We start from the raw sequence: 14,999 nt of genomic DNA on the forward strand, positions 1-14,999 counted from the left end.
CTCTCATAGGAGCTTTTGTCTGTATTGCTAACTCTAATTATCTAAGTACTCATTACAACAGCCCTGTAAAGTTGACCAATGATGTTTATGCCCAGTCTGCAAATGATGGATAAGCTACAGCTGGGAGGATCTCAATGAAGTTTGTGCTGGCTTGAAGTGATGTTTGACCTACAGACATCCATGTAAACCTTTCAGAAATCTTTCAGTGTTTAGACCGCATACATGGATTCTTCTTTATCAATTCCCTTGGCAGAAAGGAGAAGAGGGGATCCTAATATCTCAATTTTATGATAAAACGACTAAGGGTGGTTTCTTTCGTTTTCTTTTTCTTTCTTTCCTAATTCGCGTTCTCCTTCGGACACAGATGCAAATGCGCCCCAGAGACAGGAGCGTCTCCTGTAATTCCTTCGCGGGACGTTTGCTCTCAGAGAAAACTCAGATCCCTGCAGGAAGCTGGTGGGAGGAGGGGCAATTTCAACGAGCATCGGGCTTCCTGGGGTGGGAGATCCACTTTCACTTTTCCTGCTCGGTTTCAGGGATTTTCCATCCAGGAATTTCCAGGGACCGCTTTCTTTCCCACAGTCCTACTCCCCCTCTCCGTCCCCTCCTGCCCTCCCCCGTCCCTTCTCTTTATAAAACGAAAGAGATGGGGGTCCGGAATACACCACTTTCCCCTTCACTTTTAGGTGCTTCTTGGAGGTCCCGGGCAAGGCAGATTCGGGAAGCCTCCTTCCTCAGCCCGCTCAAGTTTTGCCTCAACTGGACCCAAACCATCGCGACCAATGGCCGCGGTGACTTCAGCAGCGCTTTTGCTACTCCTGTTCTTCACCAATGGTGAGTTTGAAGTTTGTTGCTCGTGCCCTGGGGGGAAGGTGTGTGTTCTGTTTTGTCTTTTTAAGCATTCGAAATAAAAATAAACAGAGAATATATTTGCTCCAAGATCAGATGTATTTTTTTTAAAAAGGTGTTGCAGGTGAGTGGGCCATTTTATAAACATCTTTATACATCTTTCAAATCTGTACATGTAAAAAGATTTCTTAAAAATAAGAATGCCGTCTAAGCACACTTACTGTAAGCAAATCCCACTGAATGCTGCTGGATTTACATCTGAGTAAGTATGCATAGACCTTGCGCTGTTAGCAGACCCACATCCATATGAATTCAGAAATAGCAGTGCAGCCTTATGAATGTTAACTCCAAAATAACACCCACTGGATTCAGCAAGACTTCTTCCTAACTAAGGGTGTATGGGATTGTCATTCTAAAACCTTAATCTATAGATGATGCAATCTTCCCATAAAGGGATGATTAAGTGAAAGGTTAATTACATAACTCTATCTAATGATATACTTAAGCAAGTGTCTTTTAAACTAAACTTTTACACTTTAATGCTCTAATTTGAGCAATATTTAGATTGTCATTTCAGTGGTAGATAGTTCAAATTATTTGTGCTGAGAACTTGAACTTTTGGCTAAGCCACACTTACTAAAAGGCAGGATTATTTCCATGTACAGAATGCACGTATAGTTCAATCTTCATCCTACTTAATTTAGATACCAGTCATGACTGAAACTCATCAGAATCAATGGTGTGATAGTGTAATTGTGTGCATATCTATTTAGAAATGGTCCCACTGAATTCAGTAGATGTTCCAGATCAGTGGTTATAAGATTGGAGTTTTAGAGACATCATTAATTTTTCAGCCTGGGCCCAGAATGTGAGATTAGTATCACCATGACTATAGAACTGGATAACAATCCCTAGCTGCTTTTTTTCGGTATGCTGCATCAGAGTCTGGATTATTTCAGTGATTCCACATTCAAATAAGGTGCAGCATGATAAATTATGAATGTTCCTTCTCCTGGCCTGGGTGCTTAGAAGTGCTGTTCCTCTGTCATCCACAAAAGGGCTTACATGCACACTATATGTACACTGCTATTTGGTACACCAAATTCTTGTGTGTTGTGATGCATCTGCATTCCACAGAAAATATATTTGATCATATTTGCTGCTTTAATGCTGATTTTTTTTTACTGTGGATCCAAACATTCACTTTAAAAGATGACTCTACCATTATTATAAGATATTGTTGGTATAAGTATAAACATTACAGCAGAATTAGAAGTTATTATTTATTTATTTCATTCCATTTAGGCACTGCCCAACTCCAAACCAGCTCTGGGTAGCTCACAATATACTAAGCAATTATTATATTAGTTATATTCTTGTTTGTATGGATCTCCACCATGCCCATGTCAATCTCCAATGGGTTTTGTCTTGACTTCTGCTAATGCACATTTCCATATCCATTCTGCTTGTCACTTTGGTGTCTAGAAGCAGGTCTCTGAGAATTGAGTTTGACTCATTTGGATAAATGCTTTGTTATAAACAGCAGGAAGATAAATATTTACCTGTAACACTGCACCCATATACCCTGAATGTGCTCCCTTCTCTCTTGTTTCAGCTAAAGCATTTGAAATAGAGGATATTGTGCCAGGTCACAAAGTTGTTGCACAAATTGGAGACCAGCTTATCCTAACTTGTCGTACAACTGGTTGTGAATCCCCGTACTTCTCCTGGAGAACCCAGTTAGACCATCCATTAGGCGGGAAACTGCACAATCAAGGAAACAGTTCGGTTTTAATTATACAGTCTGTTGAATTTAAACATGAGCATCAATATGTCTGCACTGCTGGTTGCAAGTCGGGTGAACCATCCAAAGAGAGAGCAGTCATGGTTGACATTTACTGTAAGTAACTAAACTGTAGTAGGATATAGGGTATTGAACTCTCACAACATACCTGAAGCTTCCACATATAATTTAAGTAGCTAATTGATACACAGACAGGAATTGTTCTCACTGATTCTGTCTTTGTTTTTGATATTTTTCTTAATGGCTATCTGTGTGAGAGGTGGTTTGGATGCTGAATATGGAAAGTGTAATGTCTCTTTTGTGGAAGTGGAAACTTACAAGACTTAATGTTGTAGGCATTTGAAAAACAAACAAAATGTATGTATTTAACAGAACTGAAGTGCACTGTCAGTCTGAATCCATAGAGACACGATACAACTGAGGCCAACCACAGTCATAATCTCAACCACTATAAGTAGGTTTATCCAACACTCTGGCCCAAGGCCAGGGGAGGAATTAGGTTTTCAAGGATTTATGAAAGGCAGGGAGAGTCAGGGCAATGGCCATTCATAGCTTGGTGTGTGTGTGTCCGCACATGCCAGGACAGAGAAAGCACATCTCTTAGATCCCATCAGATAACTCTGCTTAATAGAAGGGACCTTCAGCAGGCCAATCCTGACAGATCCTGTGAGACAGCCAGAAACAATTGGAGAGCTTGGAGAATATTTGTGCCCACTGTATTTGTGCCCATTGTAACTGAAATTCTGAAGCAGTCTTTCAGATAGTTATTTGCTAATAGTCCAGAGGGCCAGGTCCAAAGCCAATGTAAAATGTTGTGGAGGGACACACACAAAAAGGAAGACAGGCCAAGCCTTTCTCATACAGACCCCAATTAACCTGTCTTCCTTTCTGTGCGTGTCCCTTGTGCCTTTCTATAAAAATCTATAAAATCTGAAACTGAAAAAGAGTATATTTACTCTTAACTTAACCTGCAGAGTTCTAGAAGGAAAAAACAGCTCATTTTGCCAGTGCACTAAATTAAAATTGTTTACTGAAATTGGAGGGAGGGGGCAGAGTAGAATTGGGGGCAGGGTCTCCCTATTCTCCTCCCTGGTTATGGGTCTTCTGGGAGTGTTCATGTATTAAGATGCTGTGTAGAATGCTTGTCCAATTAGAGTTTACATATCGAGGAACAACACCCGTATGGAAAATCTTCTGCCATGACATTGGCTCAGATGCTGTCATCTGGGAAGCAGCTTGTATCCAAAATGTAAGAGGACTGAGTAGTTGTGAACAGAGAGCTTACAACGAAATTCCAGCTTGAGTTTAGCTGCTAACAACCTTCCCTCTGATATGATTTCTTTGTTTCTTCTTTTAGCGTTCCCCAGTAATCCTGTTATCGAGTTCAAAAGCCCTTTCATTCTTGGAGAACCAGCTTCTGTTACCTGTAGTGTTCCCAGTGTCTATCCTTCTGAGCAGCTGAAGATCACTTTGCTAAGAGGACAATTAACTACTGAAAAAGAGTTTTTTCAAGACCTTCATACACAATCATTACAGACAAAGAACTTGAAGATTGATTTTATTCCTACTGAGGAAGATTTTGGGAAAGAGATCATATGCATAGCTGAGCTACCAATAGAGGAAATGGCTTTGAAGCCAAAGCAGAGGCAGGCTACACACACGATGGAAATAAGTTGTAAGTATATTGATGGAATTAGGATTCAAGCACAGGTTATATTCATGTTAAGTTTGAAAGTCTGAAGAACATTAATTGTATCATCTAGGCTCCACATACTGGTTCTCAGGAGTGCCACACAACTATAATGGTCTTATTTATTCCTTTTTTGTTTTGGCTTTTGTGAAAGGACATTGGGTTGTCACGTCATAGCCTTTCCCAACTTGATGTTCTTTGGAGCTGTTGACACTGTAATGTCTCAAAATTTCCTAACTAGGATAGCCAATGCAGAGTTAAGAATTGTAAGATTTTTCCCATGATGGTCTAAACCATGCCATTTCCTGGCCTCTTTGTTTGGAATTGCAGGAATCAAAACGAACAGACAGAATTGATGTGGAGGCTTCTGAAATAATGATAGCGGGGGGGGGGAGGGAGGCGGCACTGGTTACTGTTTTAGGGTCAATGTTGCCTCCCCTTGCAATAGGCTGACGTGGATTTAGGGGGATGTAAGAAGGAATCTTAAGACAAGTAAGGCAAGCCAGAGGGCTATGTTGAATGAGCAGTTCTGGTTTATGCTTTTATTTTGGAAGCTGCTTAAAGTACTTTCCACACCTGATTAATATTTATACTTTACTCTGAGCATTTTAACAGGGGAACAATCCATCAGCTAATAAACAGCTATGAAATTTTTGATGTTCACTGGATGATTCTCAAACACTTCCCCATTTGGGGCACTCACTGTGACTTGTAATTCACATTCTGCTAATTTAACTTTGCTATCCTTTGCTTTCTTTCAGATGGCCCACAGAATACTCATACCATGGCATTTCCAGGCAACACCATAGTAGAAGGGGAAGCACTAACACTTATCTGCCTGACTGAAAGTCATCCGCAGGCTAGTTTTGCCTGGAAGAAGCAGCTTGCTGATGGAATTACCCAGAATATTACAAAAAAGCACAATCTCTCCATCCCAAATCCTCAGGTCTCTGACTCTGGAATCTATATCTGTGAAGTCACCAATGAAGTTACCAGTAAAGTGGATAGAAAATCTCTGTACATTTCTATACAAGGTATAAAGCTCCTGCAAGAGAAAATATTTATTGGTCAGTCTGTTCTTATTCACAGAATACAAATTATAACAGATAAAAATCATTTGCAAACCAGAGTTTAGAATTCCTATATTTAATACACTGATAAGTTTTAAAATATTTGCTGTGAGTCATTTTGAGAGTCTTTAATAACAGTAATATACTACATAATGGGAGAGTGGGTGACCCTTAAGTCAATTTCTAAATGTTCTAGCTGCACCTGGAAAGATTATACCTTTTGTCAAGGGTGAGGATTAAGGCAGAGATGAAAAGACTTTCTTCCCTCAAGTGATTTCAGTATTAATACTCAGTATTCTGCAGCTAAAGTCTGAATGTCAAACATTTTACATTCAGATAAACAAAAAAACTAATACATAAGTTTTTTAATGTCAGATGCTTGAGTGTTCAGGTAGAAAATATTCAGTGTTAACACTCATGAATACTATCATTGAGTATTTTGATTTTTATATTTGTCAAGAATAGAATACTTTCTTTAAGCTATTATTAACTGAAGTACATATTTTTCATTTCTTTCTTTAGCTTCAGTCTTTTCACCAACTGTGCCAACATTAACTACTCCATCTGAAACAACGACATCCTTTACATCAGATACCCCATCAAAAACTACTACATCATTTACATCTCATGCAACATTGAAAACAATGATGTCCGTTACATCAAAAATAGCAGCACTGAAACCAATTACATCTTTTACATCACATACAGCACCAAAAATGATCACCTCTGTGACATCACATGCAGCACCAAAAATGATCACCTCTGTGACATCACATGGAGCACCGAAAATGATCACCTCTGTGACACCACATGCAGCACCGAAAATGATCACCTCTGTGACATCACATGCAGCACCGAAAATGATCACCTCTGTGACATCACATGCAGCACCGAAAATGATCACCTCTGTGACATCACATGCAGCACCGAAAAATAATACAGTTGTGTATCTGGTGGATGTTTCTGATGCTTACGGAAATAATACAGAACAGATCATAATAATTGGTATATAATTTTCTGCCTCTGAACCATATAACCATATTGCATTAATAACAGATTGCATAGCCTTAACACTTCATGCTTATTTGTGTACCAATCTCCAAAAGGCAACTGGGATCAATTCTTCCCTTCCCTTGCTAGGATTCCTGCTGTATTAAAAGACATTGCTTAGAAAGCAAACTAGTTGTTGTACAAAGAAAATATACAAAAGAGGAAAATAACGAAAAGGAAAAATGATCAGAAATGCAGTGTTTTTAGTGGGTCCAATACTTCAGCCATTTCATTGTTCTCTTACACTTCCTTCACCCCATATTTCATTCTTTTCCTAACTAAAGTTGTTTAGCTTCCTATATTAATCTGTATGGTAGCTTTCCCCAACCTGACTGCCCTCTAGATATTTGAACTTTCATTCCCAGAATTCTCCAGACAGCATGGCTACTGTAGAGAATTCTGGGTGTTGAAATCCACACATTTGGAAACTTACAAGATTGAGGCAGGGTATCTTGTAAAATTTCCCCCCAAAATGTATACTTCTGTGAGTATTAGGACCCTCTGTCCATGAATGTGACATTTTAGCTATATAAACATTAGCATAAAGGGGACTGAAATCTGTAGTATTTGTGAACAGGAAGCCAGCCACAGAAGAGAAGAGAGGTGATGTTAAATCCAGAAGTAGATAAACATTTGCTAGTGAACCTTTAAGATAGCATTGCCAATGGCCATTGTTCTTATACTCAAATTTTTTTGTTTGTTTCATTTTCAGCTAGAGTTGAAGAGCTGGATTACATGACTCCTATAATCATCGTACTTTCTTGTTTAGCAACAGCAGCAGGTCCCATGGCTGCCATATTTATTTACATTTTTAGAAAGATGAAGATAAATGGATCCTACAGCCTTGCAAACTCATTGAAACCAATCATATAACTCCACTAACTAGAAGTAACTACACATTTTTGCAAATTTACCAACTGGATAATACTGGACCCTGCTCAGAATCTTTGGTGGTCTTTCTCATCACAACTCAATGTGGGAGGTATTGAGTTAATGTGCTTTGGAAAGGATGCAAACCAAAATTAAGCCTTTTCATGAAAACTAGTATCTTGGATTCAGATTTTGTCTCCACTCAGCCATAAAATTTGCTTTGTGACCTTGGGCTAATGTGTAGAGATGTCTCTAAACTATGCTTTTATTTTACAATATCAACTTTCACATGCAGTACAAGCCAAATGAAACCTTTCTTTTGGTAGTGCTGGACTAACTTTCAGGCTTATCTATCTACCTAACAACTTAGTTAGTTGAGAGAATAAAATGAAGTGCAACTTGGTGGGCTATCCAGAGATCCTTATAAGTAGAAGCAAGTCATATAATATGAACAGCTTAGCTGTGTGACTATAAAAAGAAGCAATACTTGCTAGCAGCAGGAAAGCTGTTTCTTTGTTTGCAAAATGCCTATACAGGTCCATGAAAAGTCTTTGTGCCACTCTTGGATCAGTTCACTACCTCTGTGATCTCCCACCACCTTTTTACTTCAACAACTTGCTTTGTTGAACTGCTTTGTTTCCATGCAAAGTGACATACTGCTTGGATATTTAACTTTATTTTCTTTATTGTTCTTGTATTGTGGTGTGCGGACCTGGTTGCTGCAGGCAGCTCCCAACAAAGCAGTGAACTTTGCTCTTTGTTCTAGAAGATGGATCATTTTCAAACTGTTTTTGACGGACTGGACAGTAGAAATGTTGATGATGTAAATATGCAGTAGAAAATATTAAGTCTTCCTTGTATATAATGTATAATATTCTGAACTTATGTGTTACACAGAGGTGGAATACAGTTGAGTAAATCCACAATAGTTGTATGCATTTTGTATATATGTGTTTTAGCCTGCAAGTAGCAGGTGCCAAATTATTCACTGCTACCTGTGAATAATTATATGATATTCTGAAGGTTTTCTTTTCAGAATGGGCTTAATCCAGGTGAAGCTAAGCATTTTAAAGACCTACTGATCTCAACAAGAGGGAGTTTTAAGAATGTATTTCATTCTTCTGTTGAGATTGGTTGAAAATTAAAAACTGCTTAACTTTGATGGAGAGGCTTCTTGCTGTATAAATAGATGCTCACCGCATCATGTTTGCAACACTACAAATACTGGGGAGGATAGAGTACATATAGAGTTTAAAAGTTCTACATGATAGTGTAAAATTCTCTGAGAAATATTAGGAAACTTGACAGAAGACAATGGTTCCCAGGAACTTTTAGGAAAGGGAAGTAACAGTAATTAAGCTGTATAACACTGACAGATGTTCATAGTATAGAAATGTCTCATTACTTTGTTCTATATGTCTAAATAAAATGGGTACAGTCTTACGCACATTTAGAGTAGAGTATGAGTCTCACTGTAGAGTTAGAACTCTACTTTGATGGATACAGTCAGCTATATTATAGAATAATTTGTACACTGTAAACAGAATTGTAATTTACTTTCTATTGCAAGGTTATAACCTTCTTTTTTTAAAAAAATGTCATGAGCCTCCCACCACTAGGTTCATGTTTTTGGTACTTTCACAGCTTGTACAGTATTATTTAAATTTGCTTGCAGCAATGGAATGTTCTGTGAAACTGAATGTTTATGTTTACATCTGTGATTTTTTTTTTTTTTTGGCTAGACAGTAAAATAGCCAAAATGCTGTAGTTAATCAATGTATGGTTGAATTGTAAATAAAAGTACTTTTCTGTATTTTCTAAGCATTGCTGGGTAAATCTTGATTTGCTTCATTATCACCAGTCAGCTAGAAACCCCTGGAATGTTCCTTCTCTCCCCAGAAAAAAGAGATAATAGTCAATGGCATAGATGTGGCCACGGGCATCTGCAGGGAGAACAAGAGGGGTCAAATGATGAAATGTGTAGTGACATCCTCATGCAAATGTGACTTGCACCATACATCTGAACATGAGTACATAAGGACATTTGCATGAGGATGTCAACATGTGTGTATTGTCATTTGAGCATTATTGGGGTTTGCTGCAGATGGTGCCGTTCATGTCTATGGTCTTACATCCTAGCAATTCGGTGATTATATCAGTGTCACTGCCATTATAAGCTAAGGACAGGTTTGAGGAATAGCAATGTGGAGTTAGGCTGGTGAATAGAAGGGGAATTACACACTCAGTAGAAGACCAGGAAATCCTCTTTTCAAGGAACAAAGTCACCTCAACCAGTATTGGGACATTATTAACTATTAGCAATTCTCAATGTAATGTTGTCATTTATTAAGAGGGGAGATCCACTTGGATTGTTTCTCTTGGGTACCAATATGTTATCTGAGGCCAACCCTAGTAATCATTCTGTTGCAAAAAGAGTAGGAAATCTTACACATTTTCTCATGACTGGCTGCTCTGCTGCAATGTCAGATTTTGAGTGATTGCTACTAGTCGAAACATAAAGGCAGATAAATAAAAGAACTGTACCATGTAAAAAACAGCAACAATTATTGTTCCACATAAATCCTTTCAGAAATCACATCTGTATGTATGTGTGTATATGATTAGGTACATCGTGTTTTGCTTTCAGGTTTTGTGGCTACTCCTACTAAGGAAATTCATATTGGAAAATTCTTATTGGAAAGTTCAGATATTCTCTTTTCATCTGGTTCTGAGCTGCATTTGTGTGAAGAAGAAAAACAGTAAATGGAAAATTCACACTGGGGAAGCTTCTTGGGGACTGGCAATGTAGGAACCTTCCAGTGTTGCACTGTAACATCTTTCTCCATTAGCATGTTGGCTAATGGGGGCCAATGACATCTGGAAAGCCACATGTTGCCCAATTCTATACAGAGCTTCTAATGTACAACTGCCCAATCTTTCTGGCAGAATTTAACAAGGGTCTAGATATCATCGTATTTCATTTGCAAGTCTCCCATGATTCCTACTATTTCTTCCATTTTTTTTTAACCAAACAAAAATCTGTTATGTAAAAATATATATGAAAGAATAATGACTGGTAGTATCAATAGCCATCTTTCTGAAAGCATCCTGATATATGGTGACCGTGTTTTGTATGAAATAAAAGATTGCATACTTTTTATAATATGATTTTCTTAAGAGTCCTGATGTAAAATGCCCTTGCTTCTCTGCTCCCTAGCCCATGTAATCAGTGCATGGTTCGGTCATATGAACTCCCCAAATGGGATCAATTGAGTAAATGTGTTGTACAAACACAGTCCTTGATTAGTGGGAAAAACATTACAGCATTACAATATCAGTGGGAGAGAGACAGTCACAGTGCAGTGCCTTTTAAGTGTGCAAGGAAGCACACATGAAAGTGACTCATCCAGTTCAGGTACTTGACATGTCAGTCAAGGCTGTTAACTAATCGGTTAAAGTATTGTCCTAAGAGTTCTGTAGTTTTGGTTTTCTCACATACTCTTGCTTATTGAGCTACTGATGTCGATAGCCAAAAGCAATTGAGAAAAGATTGTATCAGTACAGACTGATATGAGAAGGGGGGATCATTTGGGCATTCTGTCCCCTCACCTCTCAAGGTCTTCAAAAACTAACTGTCCCTAGTCAACAAATTGACTATGAGTCCAATGAGAACTTCGTTGGAGAGAAGAATGGACCCAGTGGTGCCACTCTTGCAGCTTCCACAGTGCCCAGGACATTGTTTTGCTGCCTATGAGTAAGGATTTAATATTTCCTATATGTTGATGCTGAGTATCAAACATTTGCCAACATTTACAGAATATGTGTTCCTCTAGGAGCTATTCAAAGAAAAGGTGTCAGCAAAACTCAAAGAGGAAAAATGTGAGGAGGAAGGTAACCGTCTAGGTTTTTACTATTTGACGGTGATAATACCTTTATTCTCCATAAAGATGAGTTCAATCCTTTGCTCCTTAGTACTTTCTCCACATTTTACTAAAACCTCTATAAACCTCAGTAGATTTATCAGTGCATTCAGGAAAGCTATTTTTGGTGTCATTGTGGGATGTTCTTTTGCAATACAGTCAGGAGGCAGTTACTGGAAGGCAAGTTCTGGTTAAATGTTAAAAAATATCTTCCTAAGTCAACAAGCAATTTGACAGTGGAACTAATTACCCAGTGATGTGGTGGATTTCCCTTCTCTGGATGCATTCAAAACTATACGGACAACCTCCTGTCAGAAGTGCTTTAATTTGGATTCTTCCACTGAGAAGAAAATTGGACTCTAATGGTCTAAACGACCCATTCCAACACAGTCTAAAACCCATCAGCTTCTCTGTGCAGTGTGCAAGTGGCCACAAACAGTGGCACACAACAGGTTTGCATTACCCCAGCCCTGTCACAAATGGCATATAGTGAGCAACTGGCCTATAGAGGTATCTTCCACTTTATTGGAATACATCCTTATTAAGATCTGATTAAGATCAGGTTGGTCTTGGGGAACTTTGGGGTGGAGGAGTCAATGCAGCAAATCTTCACTGTTGCTGATGCCCAGCTTTGCCACATAGGAGAAGTACCTATGTGGGTCCTTCTTGTATCTTTTGGAAGAAGAGACATACCTGCACCCCAGTTATTATAAGCCAGATCTGTGTATATGATAGAAGAGCCCCTGTTTTGCTCATCCTGTGTACATGATAACATGGCATCAGGAGTGAAGAAATAACAATTCTGTAGTTCCCAAGAAAAGATGAGACTACATTCCAAGAACTTCTAAACAAAAAATTATTTAATGTATGTATGGGATATATCAGAAACTGCAGAAAATTCATCACTACAGCCGTAGCAGAAGAGAAGCTTTGCATCCTTTACTTACCAACTGAAGAAGGGTTATAGGTTCATCTTGAAATTGTAAGAACTTATGGTGTCAAGATTTTGCTTTAATTCAATCATTGATACCTTTTTTCTCTTATTTCTCGTTCAAATTTCATTTTATTGCTAATGCTGTAGATGTCATCTATGATCAAAAAGAAAAGTAATATTCTACCACCTTTGCCTTACCACAGCCTCTCTACTATTGACACCATGAGTTCTAGAACTTCTGAATCACCTTGAAATATGTAAAGGGCTGCCACAGAGATGGTAAAGCAAATTGGTTTTCTGCTCTACAGCATGGAATTTGGATTCAGATTAAATCACTGGAATCTATATACTACTAAAACTCTCATGTCTGTAACCTTCAACTGGGCAAAATAATGCATCATAAGCCAACAATTTTGGAATCAAGATACCTCAAATGGGCTAACTTGCAGAATGTGTCCAAAATCTGGGACCCATGAATTCCATGGGACTAAAATTTGGGAAATTTGTGGCCACTTTAGCACTGCTTTGCTGCTGTGCTACCGCGGTCAGCCAAGCTCACATGATCATCATGGGCATATCCCTAACCTCTTTCCTGCCTCCCTCTGTCCCCTGCGCCCAAACGACTGGCAGCAAGGCCTGATGGGCGAGCAGTGATTGGCTGCTTTCGAAATGAGGCAGAAATTTGAAATCTCTTAATGGCAGTGAGCATTGAGGGAAGGATGAGGGAGCAACAGATGCCTGCCAGCAAAGTAGGGCTGGCTGGCTGGAGGGCACTGGTGGTCCACGGGTGAGCCCTCTTCCTCCCTCAAGGGAGTGGCCCCTTCAGAACATGGCTGAATGGGGAGCAGGGGTGCAGTTCTCCATGGCTCCCTTTATTCTACCTCCCCCCAGCAAAGTGGTAGGTAGTTCTGCTGGTCAACTGAGGAGGAGGAGGAGGCTTCATGGGGGCTCTCCTGAGGGTTGTGAGGGAAGGGCAAATGGTGGGAGGGAGGGAGGGAGGGAAGATTTCTGACACTTCCTGCCAGCTTCCCACAAGCAATATCAATGGGGAAGCCATCAGCAAGTCATAGGTTGCTCACACTCCAGCTGCTTTTTTGCCCTTGGTCAAATATCTCTGAAATTGTGATCCAACAGGCTTGTCTAGTTCAACTTAAAGTTAGGGAGAACTCACTGATAGTGTGACCAGTTAGTGAACAGGTTGCCTCAGAAGCTGATGGACTGTCCTTTGCTAAAGGTTTTTAAACAGAGGCTGGTCAGCTATCTGTCAGGGATCCTGCAGCTGCAAATTGTTCGTATTAAAAGGAGTTGAAGTAGACTTTCAAAGTCCCTTCCTGTTCTATGAGCATAATTACTTAATTTCAAAGCCCTTATAGGAGCAGCTGGGGTGCTTTAAACTGCCCACTTTCAGATACCTTCAGATCCAGTATGTCCTTATAGCTTGATCAGCTAATTTCAAGAACTTGCTTTATTGATGACTTAACTGACCTCTGGGAATGTGTTAATATGTTAATATTTTAACTTAATAATATGTTCATGTCAGCTTTTAAGAATATCATGGCTCTGCTTTCCTAGACCAAAACCCAAAGGTATTAATTAGAGAATTGTATGAGTTCTCTTTGCATAGTTACTTACACTGTTATTTTTCAGCCTTCAGGTTTTCCTTCTTCCTCCTACAAACTTCCCTTGAAATTGCCCTCCCAGCTCGTGAGTGAAAGCCTTGGCCCCTGAAGTGAAGAAAACCAGAAGATGGAAATTTGAGTAACTTTTCAACACCAGCCTGATGGGCTGGATTTTCCAGATAACCTGTTGAATGAAGAGAATGCAGTATGGAGAAACCTGTTCTGCCTCTCTGCACGCTATCAGTCGAGTGCTAGCAGATTGAAGTTCACCATGGTGAAAGTTTGAAATATATAAGTGAAGTTGTCCGTAGTGGTGCTATGCACTTGTGATTTATAATAAACATTTAAGTTATTCTCAAATCTGTTATGGTGTTTGGGAAGAAAACATAACTGATTGCTCTGTACTGCCTTGCATGACAGCAGCCCTCTTTCAAACTTCTTTCCACCTGAGGGCTGCCCTACGTCTCTGAGTGATGGCCAAAGGCCACCCTGCAAAAAGAACAAAGGAAAGGCCTAAGCAAGGCCAACAGAAAACTCAATTTAACTAACATTTGATTCAATTTAATGCAACTAACCTGATTACTTCCCATGCCTTTCATTTCCCAGTTCTATCATATTAATCATTACAATGGGGCGGGGGCAAAATTTGGAGAGGCTCTCAGGGCAGCACCTGCAAAGGGCTGTAAGAATGATCTTGGGAGACAGGAGAAAGAGCTGCAACCTAGACAATGGTCAGACAAGAGATATCTCAGCCCACAAAAGGAATGGGGGTGAAGATAGCATCTTAGAAGGGACCCTCCCTAGTTTTCTGGAAAGTAATTTGATTAATGTTTAATTTTATTTAAAATGAATTTCTAAGCGGACTTGTATAGTACTTTCAGGAAGGAGTGTACAGCCTAAACTATTGGCAGCACTCAGGGGAACAAATGCTGGAAGAAACAGGGTCAGTATCAAACATTAAAATAAGATTCTGAAAGACGTTAATTGTTTTCAATTTCCTAACAGGAAATTTTGTTGCAGCAGACTAGATGGAACTGTCTGATTTTTTTCCCCCCAAGTGCCACATCCAACTGCCAGTTGAGTCATTAATAAAACAATGGTCCAGCAGAAATCCAACCTTACGCCCCATAAATGTGAATTAACTAGTGCTTTATGTCATAAGGTCAACTAGTCTGAAACAGGCACTCTGTACA

At 39.3% G+C, this 14,999-nt stretch overlaps 1 protein-coding gene across 2 annotated transcripts; it reads left to right on the forward strand.

Annotated features, from left to right (window-relative positions):
- The first annotated feature begins 449 nt into the window (after window positions 1–449).
- VCAM1 (vascular cell adhesion molecule 1) lies at window positions 450–9,146 on the forward strand. Of its 2 annotated transcripts, XM_007420251.3 has the most exons (6): window positions 461–834; window positions 2,465–2,749; window positions 4,011–4,328; window positions 5,105–5,377; window positions 5,936–6,418; window positions 7,176–9,146. In XM_007420251.3, exons 1-6 carry the CDS (start codon window positions 783–785, stop codon window positions 7,334–7,336), a joined length of 1,572 nt encoding a protein of 523 aa, XP_007420313.3. In that variant the 5' UTR covers window positions 461–782; the 3' UTR covers window positions 7,337–9,146. The 2 variants fall into 2 exon arrangements, with proteins under 2 accessions (XP_088010060.1, XP_007420313.3); XM_088153934.1 differs by lacking the exon at window positions 5,936–6,418 and having other exon boundaries at window positions 450–834.
- Window positions 9,147–14,999: the final 5,853 nt, after the last annotated feature.

This window comes from Python bivittatus, unplaced genomic scaffold, assembly GCF_059951505.1.
Source record: "Python bivittatus isolate LINGU-HERP-01145 unplaced genomic scaffold, Pbiv_v1 ctg000700_np1212, whole genome shotgun sequence".
Lineage (NCBI taxonomy): Eukaryota > Metazoa > Chordata > Lepidosauria > Squamata > Pythonidae > Python > Python bivittatus.

Bases quoted from the DNA above. Each gene is read 5' to 3' on its own strand.
- VCAM1 (XM_007420251.3), top strand. From the start codon at position 783: ATGGCCGCGGTGACTTCAGCAGCGCTTTTGCTACTCCTGTTCTTCACC. The intron at 2,750-4,010 runs GTAAGTAACTAA...TTCTTCTTTTAG, and splicing joins AGTCATGGTTGACATTTACT to CGTTCCCCAGTAATCCTGTT. The intron at 4,329-5,104 runs GTAAGTATATTG...GCTTTCTTTCAG, and splicing joins ACACACGATGGAAATAAGTT to ATGGCCCACAGAATACTCAT.